Here is a 16,897-nt window from a genome sequence, read left to right as displayed (position 1 = left end):
TCACACAAAATAGAGAAAAGTCTTTTGCATTTCACAGAGTGAACATGGAATGGTGCTTTTATCAACACAAATCCTTAAACCAGAATGATATATGGCACACAGGAAAGAGAATCATCACAGCTTTCACCATGGTAGTGTTTCACTCAACTGACAAGTGTTTAAACAACTCAAACTCAGCATGTTAGAAAATTACTTCATCAACCTTTGCACTTCATCTCAAAAACACTTCACACAACTTGATTTAGATCAAAAGGTCTTTAAGGGTTGTAGCTTGGCTTGGCTAGAAGAAGCATGGTTTTTCTTGGATTCAAAGACACCAAATGAGAAGAAGAGAACAAAAATATGCATAAATCATTCATCAACATCCTCTACCTTCATATAAAAAATAGGCTCCCATATCCTTCTAACCTCATTTTTATCTATAGCAACCTCTTTGCTTGCCTTTTTCTTTTGTTCATTCATTTTCATTTTCTTTTTCTTTTTCTCTCTTTTTTCTTTTATAGAGATATTCAAACATTACTAAGAGGCATTCTCAACCAATTCACCCCTTACTTTTTCACACAATCTTCCCTCAAACTTAATCCCAACTTATACCTTCATAACATACTATTTGTTCTCTTCTTCTAGAGTGTGGGTAAAGATGTATTTCTCTTTATAGGCTTAGGGGTCACAAAAATAACAAAGCTCAAAAGGTTCACAAAAGATCAAAGTCAAGCATCAAGGGTGGCTATTTGGCCAAGTAGCTATGTAACATAAAAAACAAAGAAGTGCCTTTCTCATTTCTAATCAAGTGTGTATGTGCATTTACAAGAATCATGCAAAACTCAAATCCATAGCAACAACAGCTTTCTCACATACACTCCCAAACACATTCTCACAATTCTCACCATTCAATCCCCTGGTCATAATCACACAAGGTTAAGGAATTAATCAAATTGCAACCACGTCCACATTCTCACTCTTGGATTTGCAAGCAAAATGCTCAAGATCATGCAAGGATAACATGAAAAGACATCAAAGCTCCCAATGCCAACAACAAAATAAGGCATCCAAAACAAGGCTGGCCAACAAAATTATGAGAAAAAGAGAATTAGTTCAACTATCAAGCAAGTGTTCCACCCTAAAACAAGGTACTGAAAGCAAAAACTAAATAAACAGCTGGCTAATAACACAAACTAAAACACTAAAAAAAACAAAACCAACAAAAACACCAATCAAAGTACTCCAGACTGCATCAGGGTCCTCCCTGCTCTCCTTCTTCAGCATCAGGGTCATCATCATCAGCAGGGTCCTCCTGACCTCCTTCTTCTGCATCAGGATCATCATCAACAGCAATAGAACCTCCCCCCCACTGAGACTTAGGCCTGCCCACAGGCCAAGGAATGCGTGCCTCAAACTGTCCTCTTGTCATGATAAGATCATCTGGAAAATCTGGAACACCTAGAGACAAATGGTGCATGCTATCTATGATGTTGACTTGGCCTTGCCTAAGTGCTTGATGACCCAGCCACATGTCCTCCTGTCTTGCAAACATTTTGGTCATGGCTGCTTGGAAGGATGCCTCGAAAGTGGAGGAAGGATCATGTGTGGACTGAGAGGAAGAGGAAGCTCGGGGTGGACGGGGTGCTCGGGGTGGTGGTGCAGGTTCATTGAGTTCCACCCTACTAATGCAATTCTTCCTTATGAACTTTTTGTCTATGGGTGGCTGGAGGGAGAGGAGTACAGGAGTATCAACAATGATTCCCTTTTCCCTGCAAAGAGCTGTGATAAGTGCAGGAAAACCCAACTTTACATTCTCCATGTCCGCAGTGTAGGCGATATCCTGAGAAATGTGGGCCCCCACGTCCATGTCCATACCTGTTACAAGCCCATAAATGAGATATGATCTCATTAAGTTAAGATCTGAAGTATGAGTGTTGGGGCTTAGGTTGGTGTAGGAGAAGGCACTCCACATTTGTGCCAATGAGGTTAGATGCTTCCGAAGAATGCGGATGGGATTGCCATTGACGCCCAACATGTAAGTATGACCCGGGGTGCACAAAGCTGAGGCAATTGCATCATGATCCTTGTGAGCACTTGAGAATTCACTAAATGGAGTTACGTGGCCCGCAGGAGGTGATGCCGTCCTCAAAAAGGTATTGATTATCTTCCTGTCATATTTTATCAGCTTCCCCCGCACCCTACATTGACGTGGGCCATCCCTCACCTGCTGGTATGCGTTTGCATAGAACTCTTTTACCAACACTTCATCAATTTCATTAGGAAGGTCTGCTAACACCTTATGCCAGTTTCGCCTCTCAAGCTCCAAACGAAACTCATCATACTCCCCAGGATTTAATTTGACCTTCCTCTCTGGTATCAAGCTCCTGGACATTATCTCAGCAAAGCGGTTGGCAGCCATCTCCGAAGAGAATTTATGTTGATCAAAATTCTGCACCATGTCTGATTCCATGAAGTCTGGTTGGGGATTCTGAGAAGAAGAGCCTCGGGTAATTCTCTTCTTTTTAGCAACATGGGAAGTCTTAGGAGGAGCCATCTGCAAAAAGAAGAACACAAAGCATTACACTACACAAAACTAGGATTACAACTAGAAGTAAAACAAAACAACACAGTAAGAACAAACAAGGTTGCTGAATAAAAACACAAGATTACAGGGGTGAGCAAGCAAAACCAGAGAAACAACAAAACTAGGTGGATTCGCTCGCTGGGCGAACAGGCTCGCTGGACGAGAGGTCTAAAAACTGGAAAACAGTGACAGGGATCGTCACTCGCTGGGCGAGCAGGCCCGCTGGGCGAGAGGATCTCGTTGTACAGGGACTGCTCGCTGGACGACTCACCATGAATCAAAACAACCCAAAACACACAAGCACGCACCCGCTAGGCGAACGCAAAGCTAACCCAACTACAACTGACGGAAAAGGCACACAAAATGGACCAAATATCTAATACACACAAATTCAAGAAGCATGAACATGAAATCAACCAAAACAGAACCCTAACACTAATCTTAAACATCAAAACAGCAGCAAAACAACAACAAAATGAGAATGGAAGCAAAAATCACTTACTTGATGGAAGAGACAAAGAGAAAACGTGAAAAATGGAAACAAAAGTGCAAAGTGTGAGCAAAGGTGAAGGTGGAGGCGCAACTGAGCGAGGAAGAGGGAAGGGGAACGGCTAGGGTAAAAAGAAGGGGGAAAAATGGATTAAAAATGAAAAGTAATGATGGGGAATAACCGCAGTTGCTCGCTGGGCGGTCCGATACCACTCGCTGGGTGAGCTGCTTCGGAAATTTAAAAAGCAGGCTTGACCCAACTAACCGCTGACAGCATTAAATGCTGTGCAGTCGCTGGGCGAGTGGCACCGCTCGCTGGGCGAGTGGTCAGGTTTTCCCCCCAAAAATTCGAATTTCAATTTTTTTTTTTGAAAGAGCGTCGCTGGGCGAGTTTTATGCGCCCAGCGAGTAGCTCCAGGGGCAAAAATTCGTTCAAAAAGGGCTGGACGAGTAGTACTCGCCCAGCGATTTTATTGGACAAAAGATTTTGTTGGTGCAGGGGTCATGCTCGCTGGGCGAGTGGGGGCTAGCTGGGCGAGTCTGCATAATTTTGAAACTGTTTTTCTGTGAAAAACCAGACTCGCGAAGCTAGTTGTCACTCGCTGGGCGAACAGTGGCAGACCTGATGCACCCAAAAATTGGTGAAATTGAATCTACTAACTAAGAAAAACTCAAAAACACTGGGTTGCCTCCCAATCAGCGCTTGTTTAACGTCATTAGCTCGACGCCTGTAGGCTCATTCGTCATCTAGATGAATGACAGTGGTGAGGCGTTCAACCTCACCCCCCAAATAGTGCTTAAGTCGCTGTCCGTTCACAACTCAACTCCTTTGTGGATCTTCCGAGGAGGGATCCATCAGCTCTATTGCTCCATAGGGTTTGACTTCCTTGATGGTGAAGGGTCCAGACCATTTAGACTTCAACTTACCCGGAAATAATTTGAGCCTTGAATTGAATAACAACACTTGTTGGCCAGGTTGAAATTCTTTCTTAAGTAGCTTTCTATCATGATACATTTTAACTCTCTCCTTGTAGCTTTTAGAGTTCTCATATGCATTCAACCTCATCTCTTCAAGCTCCAGCAATTGGGTCCTCCTCTTCTCAGCAGATAAAGAGGGCTCAAAATTCAAAAACTTCAAGGCCCAGTATGCCTTGTGCTCCATTTCCACAGGCAAGTGACATGATTTGCCATAGACCAACTGGTAAGGTGATAATCCAAGAGGAGTCTTCATGGCAGTCCTATATGCCCAGAGGGCATCATCAAGTTTTAAGGACCAGTCTTTTCTAGATGAAGCCACGGTCTTCTCTAAAATCCTCTTAATCTCCCGATTAGACACCTCGGCTTGACCATTAGCCTGTGGATGATAAGGTGAAGCAACCTTGTGCTTCACTTCATAGTGTTTCAAGACTTTGGCCAATTGGGCATTGCAGAAATGGGATCCTCCATCACTGATGAGAACCCTGGGGACTCCAAACCGAGAGAAGATTTGTCTCTTTAGAAATTTGATGACAGTCTTGGCATCATTTTTCTGACAAGTCGTTGCCTCCACCCACTTACTGACGTAATCGACTGCCACTAGAATATACTCATTGTTGAATGAAGAAGGGAGGGGACCAACGAAATCAATTCCCCAACAATCAAAGACCTCCACTTCTAAGATGGCTTGCAGTGGCATTTCATGCCTTCTCGAGATGCTTCCAATCCTTTGGCATTTATCACAGCTCTTGGCATGAGCATGAGCATCCTTAAACAAGGTGGGCCAATAGAACCCGGATTGAAGCACTTTAGCAGCTGTCCTATCACCATTGAAGTGACCACCATATGGCGAGTTGTGGCAATGCCACAGGATCCCTGCAGCTTCCTCTGCAGTAACACACCTCCTCAAGAGATTATCAGCGCCAAGCTTAAACAAGAAGGGATCATCCCAAATGAACTGCTTTGCATCATGCAAGAATTTCTTCTTTTGATGCCATGTAAAATCATCTGGGAGAACTCCAGCAGCTTTGAAATTAGCCATGTCAGCGAACCATGGCCTCTCCTGAATTAGCATAAGCTTTTCATCTGAAAAAGCTTCTTGGATCTCCTTCTCTTTGCATGTCACTTCCTCATTCACTAACCGAGAGAGATGATCAGCAATAACATTTTCACTCCCCTTCTTATCCCTAATCTCCAAATCAAACTCTTGAAGCAAGAGAACCCATCTAATCAACCGAGGTTTGGAGTCAGGTTTGGTCAACAAATATTTAATGGCAGCATGGTTAGTGTAAATGGTAACTTTAGACCCAATGAGATAAGGTCTAAACTTCTCAAGCGCATACACAATAGCCAGAAACTACTTTTCAGTTGTGGCATAATTCAATTGAGCTCCATTCAAGACCTTGCTTGCATAATAAATGGCATGAAACAATTTTTCTCGCCTCTGGCCAAGAACAGCTCCTATAGCATAGTCGCTGGCATCACACATTATCTCAAAGTCTTGTTTCCAATTTGGAGCGATGATCACAGGGGAGGAAATCAATTTGTTCTTCAATATATTGAAAGCTTTCAAACACTCTTCATCAAATTCAAACGGAGTGTCTTTAACAAGGAGGTTGCACAAGGGTTTGGCAATCTTGGAGAAATCTTTTATAAATCTTCTATAAAACCCGGCGTGCCCAAGAAAACTTCTAACCCCCTTCACATTAGTAGGAGGCGGCAATTTCTCAATTACATCAACCTTGGCATTATCCACTGCTATCCCCCGAGATGAAATTTTATGTCCCAACACAATTCCTTCACGCACCATAAAATGGCATTTCTCCCAATTGAGCACAAGGTTTGTGTCTATGCACCTCTTCATCACCACATCTAAGTTCTTCAAGCAGAGATCAAAGGATTTGCCAAACACAGAGAAGTCGTCCATAAATACTTCAATGCACTTCTCAACCAAGTCACCAAAGATGGCTAACATGCATCTTTGAAATGTAGCAGGAGCATTGCACAGACCAAACGGCATTCTTCTATAAGCAAACACACCGAATGGACAAGTGAACGCAGTCTTTTCTTGATCTTCCGGATTCACCACAATCTGATTATATCCAGAATAACCATCTAAGAAGCAATAGTACGCTTGTACTGCTAAACGTTCCAACATCTGATCCATGAAAGGAAGGGGGAAATGATCCTTTCGAGTGGCTTGATTAAGTTTCCTGTAGTCAATACACATCCTCCACCCGGTGACCGTCCTAGTTGGAATCAACTCATTTTTCTTGTTCTGAATGACTGTCATACCCCCTTTCTTTGGCATCACATGCATAGGACTAACCCATGCACTATCAGAGATCGGGTATATCATTCCAGCTTCAAGGAGTTTTAGCACCTCCTTTCTCACCACCTCCTTCATAGTGGGATTCAATCTTCTTTGTGGTTGTGCTATGGGCTTGTAATCTTTCTCTAACATAATCTTGTGCATACAATAAGTTGGGCTTAACCCCTTCAAATCAGAAATGTGCCACCCTATAGCTCCTTGATTGGCCTTAAGAACTTCAATCGGTTTCTCTTCTTTAGCTTTAGATAGAGAGCTACTAATTATCACAGGCTTCCTTGCTTCCCCTTCCAGGAACACATACTTGAGGTGATCAGGCAACAATTTAAGCTCAATCTTGTTTTGATCATCAAATTTTTCCTTCTCCAATTTTTCCACTTTCACATCATTAGGAGATATCTCCTTGAGCTTTTCTAGTTGTCTGGTCACTTCCTCCACTTCCGCTTCCTCATCAAGGGTCAACTCATCACATGCCTCAATCAAAACCCTCTCAAGTGGGGACTTCACATGTAATTGGCTCTTGGTAGTCTCAATCACTTCTTCTAGAACATCCACTCTAAAGCAGTTGCTATTATCACCAAGGTGTTGCATAGCTTCCAAAACATTGAAGGTGACAATCTCATCTTCCACACGCACCATGAGATGACCATTATCCACATCAATGAGCACCCTTGCAGTTTTCATGAATGGCCTGCCCAATATAAGCGGAACTTCAGTGTCTTCTTCCATGTCTAGAATGACAAAATCCACTGGGAAAGTGAATTTGTCCACCTTTACTAGCACGTCCTCAATGACTCCATAGGGGCACTTGATAGACCTATCTGCTAACTGGAGTGTCATTCTTGTGGGCTTCAATTCCAAGTCTCCAATCCTCCTCATCACAGAAAGAGGCATCAAGTTTATGCTTGCTCCTAGATCGATTAGTGCTTTCCCAATAGCCAACTCGCCAATAGTGCAAGGAATAGTGAAACTACCGGGATCTTTAAACTTTGGTGGAAGCAACTTTTAGATGATGGCACTACAATTTCCTTGGACTTCGATGGTCTCTTCTTCAATGTACTTTCTTTTCTTTGTGAGCAACTCCTTCATGAATCGAGCATATGAAGGCATTTGTTGGAGGGCCTCAGAGAAGGGGATATTAATCTCAAGCCTCTTGAATATGTCTAAAAATCGCCCAAATTGCTTCTCCTTCTCTTTTCTAGAATGGATTTTAGGGTAAGGTAGGGGCTTTTCAACACTTTTTCCTTTATTCTTCTCTCTCTCACCCATTTCTTTATGTCCTCCTTCAACATTCTCATCATCTTCTTCAATGCTTTCTTCTTTTCTCTCATGTAACTCTCCACTCTCTTCTCTTTTTTCATCATCTCTATTTGCTTTTCTCTCTTCTAACACCTTTCCACTCCTTGTAGTAATAGCTTTAACATGCTCTTTTGGGTTAACTTCAGTGTTAGCCGCAAAATTTGTATCGGATTTCTCCTCCATCCTCTTAGCTATTTGCCCCATTTGCACCTCCAAGTTACGGATAGCAGCTTCGGTGCTCTTGTGGTTGGATATTGACACTTGCATGAATTGATTGAGTATGTCCTCAATCTTTGAAGTTCTATCTGCCAAAGAGGGATGTTGCTGAAATTGTTGAGGTGGTGGTCTATTTGAGGGTCCTGCTTGTCCCATGTTTGGGTGAGACCTCCAACCTTGGTTGTAATTACCTTGGCGACTTGTATTCCCCATGTAATTAACCTCTTCTTGAGATGTGTTTTGCATGGCACACTGCCCATTGGTATGATCCCCACCACACAACTCACAATTTTGCAACTGTTGTTGGTGTTGAGCTTGAGAAACATTTCGGAGATCTTGCGGAAGTTGAGAGAGCTTCTTCATGAGAGCTTCAAGCTGTTGTGTCATGATTTTGTTCTGTGCTAGTAGAGCGTCATGAGACTGAAGTTGTAGAACACCCTTCTGTTGAGATTGAGCTCTCTCATTGTGCACTTCATTGTCATTGGAGGCCATATTTTCAATCAACTCTCGTGCTTCAGTAGGTGTCTTCCACTTAATACTTCCTCCCGCTGATGCATCCAACATTAACTTTGAGTGAGATTTCAGCCCTGCCAAGAAAAGTGTAAGTTGTGTGGGCTCATCAAACCCATGAATGGGAGTTTTTCTGAGCAATCCCTTGAACCTGTCCCATGCTTGCCCCAAGGACTCATCCACGTCTTGCTGGAAAGCAGAGATTTCTTGTTTGCCTTTGTTAATCTTGGATTGAGGGAAATACTTGCTCAAGAATTTGGAAACCACATCCTCCCAGCTAGTGAGACTGTTTTCGGGGAAAGAATTTAGCCAAACCTTGGCATTTCCCGCCAATGAGAAAGGGAATAAACTCAAGCGAATGGCTTCATCAGGCACTTGATGGATTTTTACTGTATTACATATCTCTAAGAAGGTGGCCAGATGCGTGTATGGATTCTCATTAGCCAATCCATTAAACTGATTACTTTGCACCAAGTGGATTAGAGCTGGCTTCATCTCCATATTTGTAGCATTCACCGTTGGTCGAGCAATACTGTTGAAATTAATGGTCCCTGTGAATGCAGCATAATCTTCCAACGTGCGTCTTCTTTCACCTCTAGCATCATCATGCGGATTTTTTGCCATGTTTTCCTCTTCTTGATCAGATGAAGAAATGAGAGTTGGATCAGAAATAACAGTTGCTTCTCTAGCTTCCCTGCTTTGCCTTCTTCTTCTACTATTGTTTCTTCGAGCCGTTCTTTCAATTTCAGGATCAAAGAGAAAATTATCAGCTCTAGTTCTACTTCTCATGCAAAACAAGAAACACTAAAAAGGAAAAGTTACGCAAAAGGGTAAGTATATACAATTGGACTATATACAACCAAAAGTGTAAAAAGCAATAAATTAATGAATGAAATGAATAAGCCTAAATCGGTAAATAGCACACAATTTTCCTAAACAACAAACAATTCCCCGGCAGCGGCGCCAAAAACTTGTTAAGACTTTGGCAAGTGTACCAAGTCGTGCAAGTAATAAAAATGGTAAGTCCAAGTATCGTTTTCCCACGGGAATTGCGTTTGTTTAGTTAACTAGGTGTACTTACTAATTTAAGCGTTGAATGTAACCATTGATTAATTCGAAACAAGTGAAAACATAAGGATTTCTAAACTTTAAAGTGATAAAATACCAAGGCAAAGACTCATTGGGGTTGGAATTCATGACCAAAACTCTAAGCAAGCACCTCACAATATAAATCTCTCATCTACTCAAGCATTGACATCAAAGGTATTCAATCCCTAATCCCTTAGGGATATGTTTTGAACTTTTATGTAAAAATTACTAATCCCTTAGAGGTTTAAACACAAAAGACACATTAAAAACGATGTCTAGAATGACCAAAAGCTTTGGTCTATGTCTAGAACCAAACCTTTAGGTTGTTCTATCCATGTCTAGGGTTCCAAAACACTTTCCAATGATTAGATACCACCCAAAACGCATAGATATTCCATCATGCACGAAAATAATTTAGATAGAACACAAAAACAGTGAAAGAGATTCTATTGCATAGATGAAACTATAATGAGTTTAGGTACATTACATCCAACCCCAATGAAATGGAGTTTAGCTACTCCTATACATCTAGAGCACAAATGGAGTTGAAATGGTAGAATGGATGAAGAAAGATTGATCCTTTAAGCTCCAGAAATGTCTCTGCCTTCGTTTTGAGTTCCAGCAGTGTTCCTCCCACCAAAAACTATCTTTTCTGTTCGAGTCTCGACACTTTTAATGTTTGAGCAAAAAGATAAACTCGCTGGGCCAACAAACATTCTCGCTGGGCTAGAGAGCATTCCTCGCTGAGCTAGTGAGTCTGGTTCGCTGGGCTAGTGAGTCTGGTTAGCTGGGCGAGTACATCCAACTAGCTGGGCTAATGGCTCCAGGCAGCAACTAGTGAATTTTTTCTCCAATCTTCCATTCTTTTCTACAAAAGTCCACAAACATCAAAGTAAACATGTTTTTGAAATAAATAACAAAATCCTAAATTCTTTCATGAGATCAACACAAAAATACATGAATAAAAGACAAATAAGAGGTTCTAAGAAGTGTAAACAATAGGTAATCATCACCATGATCAACACAATATCTTTTTCTTATATGGTATGGACATTTTATTGTCAATGTTCTATTACTTTGCCTTTTCTTTTCAGTCTTATCGAATTGACATTTTTTCTCCTTTTTCAAAAAACATCTACAAGATTATTAGATGAATGACCATATACGCATATTGTCATGGCTAATGGAAACAATTTTTCTGTAGGTTCATATGAGGACTATCTCTAGAGGAGCAGTAATTTTATTTTCAATAATGATGTTGCTATTTGACACAACTCACTCAGTTGTTTTAGAGCCTGATGAAAATCATATAAAGTCAGCTACTTTTTTGTCTGAAAACTTTGAAGTGGGACCAGGAAAAATTGTGGTGAAAACATTATTAGATATTGACATTCCAAGGGGTCACATTGGGGTCAAGAGTTTTGATGTTGAAGTAGTTGATGAAGATGGTAATTCAGTACCGTTGTATGAAACTTACCTTCATCATTGGTTTGCTGTAAAATACATTGAAAACATTACCATGTCACAGTACATTAAACAATCTCACGACCTTCGCAATGGTATCGAATTTGAAAGAAATGATGGTGCATGCCAAGGTTTTTTGCTTCCACATTATTGGGGCTTGGGAGCAGAATCACGAGGAACATCTTCAAATCTTCCAAATCCTTTTGCAGTTGAATTAGGGAATCCTACAAAAATAAAGCATGCGTTTAAAGAAAAATGGTTGTTTAGCATCATGGTTATTGATACACGTGGAACACAAGATAGAAAAGGTTGTACAGAGTGTAGGTGTAAGCTTATGAATCTCCCAAAGGACTTTTACAATGTCACAACGGGCATTAATGGTCAATTGTTGCCTAGAAATTATAAAGGAGGACTCTTTTGTTGTCAAGATAACGTACAATGCAAATTAAGAAATGGTTTTCGTGGCCCAACGAGAAAGCTTTCCCTAAGATACAAAATAAAGTGGGTTGATTGGGATGAACAACAAGTGCCTCTTAAGTTCTATATACTTGATTCAACTGATCGTGTAAGATCAAATGGTTCTACACCAATTCATGATTGTCAGGTAGATCATTTACTTAATACATACAATACCTTACAAATCATAAGCAAACTTTTGAAACTCATTTATTTTCCAAACAAAAGTATTAGGCTATTAATTACTTTTTTCGTTGGTATGTGAGTAAAGTAAATTTCTCAATTTGTTATAGGCAGAGTATACGATCCCAAGAAATCATGACAATGACATCCCTCATGTTAAGAAAGCAAACATCCCAATGACAAAAGGTGGTTATCTTATATATGGCACTGCTCATATGCACACCGGTGTTGTCAATGTGACTCTGTATGGACAAGTAAAATTTGATATTTGTTGTTCCCATATAAGTTGTATCATGTAGATAAACTTACATTACATTTTGTGTAATTCATATATTCATTAGGAATAAATTTTGTTCATATTTTTATATCTTTATAAGAAATTAAAAAGTTTATTGAATCATCTCTATATTTACGATTATGCTTAACTTAGGATGGAAGGGTTTTATGCACTTCAAATCCAAAATACGGAACTGGAAAAGAAGCAGGAAATGAAAAGGGTTACCTAGTTGGAATGTCAGTTTTTTATCCTAAACCCGGTTCTATCATGATCGAAGATGGTGAAATTCTAACACTGGAATCCGTATATGAAAACAAGTTTCGTACCGGAGCTATGGGGCATTTCTACATTTACTTGGCAGACCAAATACCAAACAAGTATTTGAAGGAAATTTGATGTGAAAGTAGTTATTTATCTTTCTGTAATGACTTATATAATTTATAGAATAATCGTAATACATCAATACCAATTCTAGATCATCACTATATGTATTAATGTTGTCTTACTTTTAATCCATTACCTGGTTTATGATCATGTTCTCTTGGTGGGTTAAATGGTATACAATCATTTTTATGCTGATTGAGCTTGTACATTAAAAATAAAGATTTTTGTGAACCAAATGTCAATTTGAATCCATTAATAACAAAAGAATGAGTATAGTTAATTACGAATCACACCAAACTGAAGATTAAGGGAAAGGAATAAACACAAAAGCTGAAAATGAATATGTTTTCTCTCGTATTATCCAAGATATTTTTTACATCTATGTAGGGATCCCTACAATTCACTTTTGTAAAAGGGAATTCAAAATATCTAGGACAGTTAATCCTATAGATATTACGATAAATCTTATACACTTGTTATATTAATTTGTAATACATTTTATAATAAATTATATATCCTTTTACGAAATTAACATTCTTAATGCATCATTGCTAGATTTATGTTTTTTTCATATTTAATTTGAAAATAGTGTTGGTTTACTTGCAAATTTATTCCAAGTTATTACTATGAGTATTATTGTTGGTTTACTTTTAACCCCCAGCTTAGTTTGTGATGGTTTTACTTGTGTTATAGTGTTTGGTTGATGCATTATTTGGTATATAGTTATTGTTAAGCTAACAATACACTAAGAAAATGTAGTCTACTAATAGAGCTTATAATTTAAAATCAAGTGCCAATTTCAATCCGAGAAGAAGAAAAAAGACTTGTGTAGAGTGAGGTGCAAATCACACCAAAATGAACATTAGGAAAAGGAAATAAATGAAAAATTGAAAATGAATAGATGATCCTCTATTTCATGATCTATCTAAATAAATACATATTTTTTAATAATAATTTTAATGTATAATAATATTGATATTGATTTATATACGATATTGAATTATTTAAATTTTTATAAAAGTTTGAAATGTTGCATGACCTTCTATTATTTATCTTATGTATTGAAACTACTCATATATATTAATATTCTTATCAACTGGATACATAAATTTATTACAATCCCTTGTAAATGAAGTAAGGACTTAATAATGAAGTCACTCCTAATGACTTAAATACTTAAGTAGTCCTTATAGTTTTTACTATCCCAAAATTTTAAATTTAATTTAAAAAATATAATTACTTTTATCTATTTAACTTAATTTAAAATATTAATTTCGATATTCACAATATCGAATTTAAACATTGATATAACACGTTATCAAAACAACAAAATTTAATAAAAGCATTTATACATTATCATGATTGAGATTCCCTAAAATAACCACAATATAAATTTAAAAGATTAAATGGAAGTTTAGATCATTAACCTCCATGAAAAATTTTAACCTACAACCCAATCAACTAGAAACAACCACTCACTAAGATGAAAGAAAAATACACTTTAGATCACCAATGTACCTAAGAACACACTCGCTGAAGCAACAACCAAGGAAGATAGCCAAAATTTCGTAAACGCGAGGGAGAAGTGAGGAAGAACAAGATTTTGTGTAGAAATATAAACAAATTTATGTCAAACATTCGATGTATATCTTAAAATTTATGACAACCAATGTTGTCAAATGACGTATATCATAAAATTTTTAATGAACCGTGGGAGGTGCACGTAAAAAAATTGATTTTAATTAAAAAATATCATTGCACATTTTTTACGTCCTGTTCTTTTTATGTTAAACAATCATTTCTTGATGCAAGTTACTTTTTTTTCCACTATTGTTGCTTCAAGTTCAAGTAAATCATCCTTGTTTTTGTATGAGATGGAAGGACAATTAGTATTTTTAAGAAATGCTTTTATGTTAATTGTGATATGATGGGTGGATTTCAAAGGTGTTTGATATAATTTTTTTTTATTTGAGACTAAGGTTTGGGCTAACAGTATTTTTCTAGGCAGAGTATTCTTGATTAATGTCTAAATTTGTTTTAGCTTGATTTAGTATTGAAATTTCAATTTTCTTATATTTTTAAAAATATAAAATAAACAACATGAATGTCAAAGATACTCACAACTAAATATATATTTAATTCACAGGATTAATTGTGAAAGTTTCCATGTGAGAATGGAATAAGAGCAAGAATACAAAAATAAGAGCATAATGATATAAAGAAAAGATAAGATAGAAATTGCTACAAGAATGCAATTGGACATAAGTTAAATCTATTTAATTATACTAGTGTGAAAAGTTGCCTAAACAAATGAAAGAACATGATATATATGTATATATATATATATATATATATATATATATATATACATGTATGTGTGTGTATGTATGTATATGTAAGTATATATATATGCATATATTATGTGTTTATAAAGAGTATGAGAAATTTGACAAGGAAATAACATTCAATTCAAAAAATGGAAAGGGAGAAAAGATAATTTGAAGATGGATAACTTATGAATCAATGGTAGAGGTCATGCCACTTAAAGATGTTTCAAGATAGGTGTTAAATGAGCATGCACTTTATCATATTATTTACGATAAGATTAAGTTAAGAATAGAAGTTTCTCTCTCTTGTAAATACTTGGAAGCGTCAAAACAGGTGAATAAAGTTGTAGTAAGTTGTAGTATATGCACCGACGGTACAAACCTTGCGGAATGAAGTATAACCAACCGCTCGGATGTGGAAAAAACTAATCGTTCATTAATAAAATCAACTAAACATCTAATTAACATAAATATGTCAATAATAATGTTTAAAGGAAATTGGACTGAATTAATTCATCCCTAATAAAAATCTCAAGGAGAAAACCATATTTACAGGTCAAATGTATGGTTGTTTGGGCATTCATTAAATTTTTATTATAGCTTTAATTGTTTTAACTGATCGAACCTGAGCTTACTTTAACATTAGAGCACCTTTAACAGGTACCCCATGATCGGTTGGCTAATAGATTACCCTAGGACAGAGAGGAAAACACTAGAGTCAACAGACCATGAAATTATTTTAATTGGACGTTCGACCCTATACCCGAAACAAAATTTCAAAACAATCAAAATAGTATAAATTCAAGGAATAAAGAATCATGTTTGTTTTTTTCCTTTTTCATAACCTTTTAACCAGAAAACGAGTGATATTGTTTTAGAGTCCATGAAGTTTTTATATGATTGATTTACAAAACTTTATGGTCTCTCTTTAACGAAGATGGCAATTTCTCTTTGGATAACCCTTTTTTTCTTAAAAGTAGATGGCAATGATTTTTTTTGTGCATGTTTATCTTTTATAAAAATAAAATTATTGAAATAAATTGGTTGACGTACATTCACGGTTTTTCATTCTAGTTTTATGTTGTCCATTTTTACTGAGTCACATTACATTAAGAAACATGCATATGTGTTTTTAAGATGATAAATGCCTTATAATCTTTGTTTCATTGAATTATTTAGAAGTTAATTTTCCAAAATTTGATATAAATGATATCACAATCATCGCACTTGCCCATTAAGAAAAACACAACCTTCCATTGTTATGTGTTGAATTCGTTGTTTATAGTGATAAAAAAGGCTAAGTTAAGTTGTTTGTAATAGCTATGCTATAAACATTGTTGTTTCTAGTATTTTAACATTCAAGGACACAACAAATCAACTTCTACAGTACAATCTTAAAATATAATTAACTTATATTAATTTAGAGGTATTTAGAATATATTTAAATCATATAGAAATATCATTTTATTTCTTACTAAAATACTATGAATAGTGATAAAAGGAATATCAAGCATAATCAATCAACACTATATATTATAATTCTCACTATGTACAATTGTTGTTTATATAGGCCATGTCTTAAGTGCCACTAATTAGTGTTATTAAAATTATATTCTTTTTGTCTTTCTTACCTGTTTATTTGAATAAACTTGCTTTTCTTTAATTTGTATGAGTGATATTTTATTTTTCATCTTTTAAGCATAAATTAAGCCAAAACATATTGTTTTATAATATTAGAATGTTGCTATTTAAAAAAAATAAACTACAAAACTGAAACCATGTGAAGTTTGCCCAAACAAAAGATCAATCAAGTTGTTTTTACATCTACAAATAGTTACAAAACTTCCAAATAGTTTTGTAGATCTGTAAAACTATGTCAATACATGTTAATTTAGGTTTAAATACAATAACAAACACCTAATACAACGAACTGAAAAGAGACAACCAACAACAATTTAAAATTTAGTTATGCTGAATATATCATCTTTTAGTGATCCACCATATATAAAACTAGTAATCATTTTCATATACGTATAAATTTACCTGCTTTAAAATTTGAAAGATCATACATCTTCATCTAAGAAAAAATCATCACCATGATCAACACAATATCTTTTTCTTATATGGTATGGACATTTTATTGTCAATGTTCTATTACTTTGCCTTTTCTTTTCAGTCTTATCGAATTGACATGTTTTCCCCATATTTTGAAACATCTACAAGATTATTAGATGAATGACCATATACACATATTGTCATGGCTAATGGAAACAATTTTTCTGTAGGTTCATATGAGGACTATCTCTAGAGGAGCAGTAATTTTATTTTCAATA

General features: G+C 36.7%; 2 protein-coding genes and 1 non-coding gene across 3 annotated transcripts; 2 read left to right on the top strand and 1 right to left on the bottom strand.

Annotated features, from left to right (window-relative positions):
• Window positions 1-7,364: 7,364 nt before the first annotated feature.
• On the bottom strand, window positions 7,365-9,173 carry LOC114165219. Its single transcript, XM_028049879.1, has one exon. The coding sequence runs from the start codon at window positions 9,171-9,173 to the stop codon at window positions 7,365-7,367; it is 1,809 nt and encodes a 602-aa protein (XP_027905680.1).
• LOC114167982 lies at window positions 8,497-8,603 on the top strand. Its single transcript, XR_003600581.1, has one exon. It is a non-coding gene; the product is annotated as a small nucleolar RNA R71 (small nucleolar RNA).
• Window positions 9,174-10,725: 1,552 nt separating the features above from the next.
• On the top strand, window positions 10,726-12,249 carry LOC114165218. The gene is made up of 3 exons (XM_028049878.1): window positions 10,726-11,541; window positions 11,687-11,830; window positions 12,007-12,249. Exons 1-3 carry the CDS (start codon window positions 10,726-10,728, stop codon window positions 12,247-12,249), a joined length of 1,203 nt encoding a protein of 400 aa, XP_027905679.1.
• Window positions 12,250-16,897: the final 4,648 nt, after the last annotated feature.

The sequence above is a fragment of the Vigna unguiculata genome, chromosome 10 (genome assembly GCF_004118075.2).
Source record: "Vigna unguiculata cultivar IT97K-499-35 chromosome 10, ASM411807v1, whole genome shotgun sequence".
NCBI classification, from domain to species: domain Eukaryota; kingdom Viridiplantae; phylum Streptophyta; class Magnoliopsida; order Fabales; family Fabaceae; genus Vigna; species Vigna unguiculata.
Note: the sequence above shows the minus strand (reverse complement) of the source record. Positions and strands in the feature narration are given on the sequence as shown.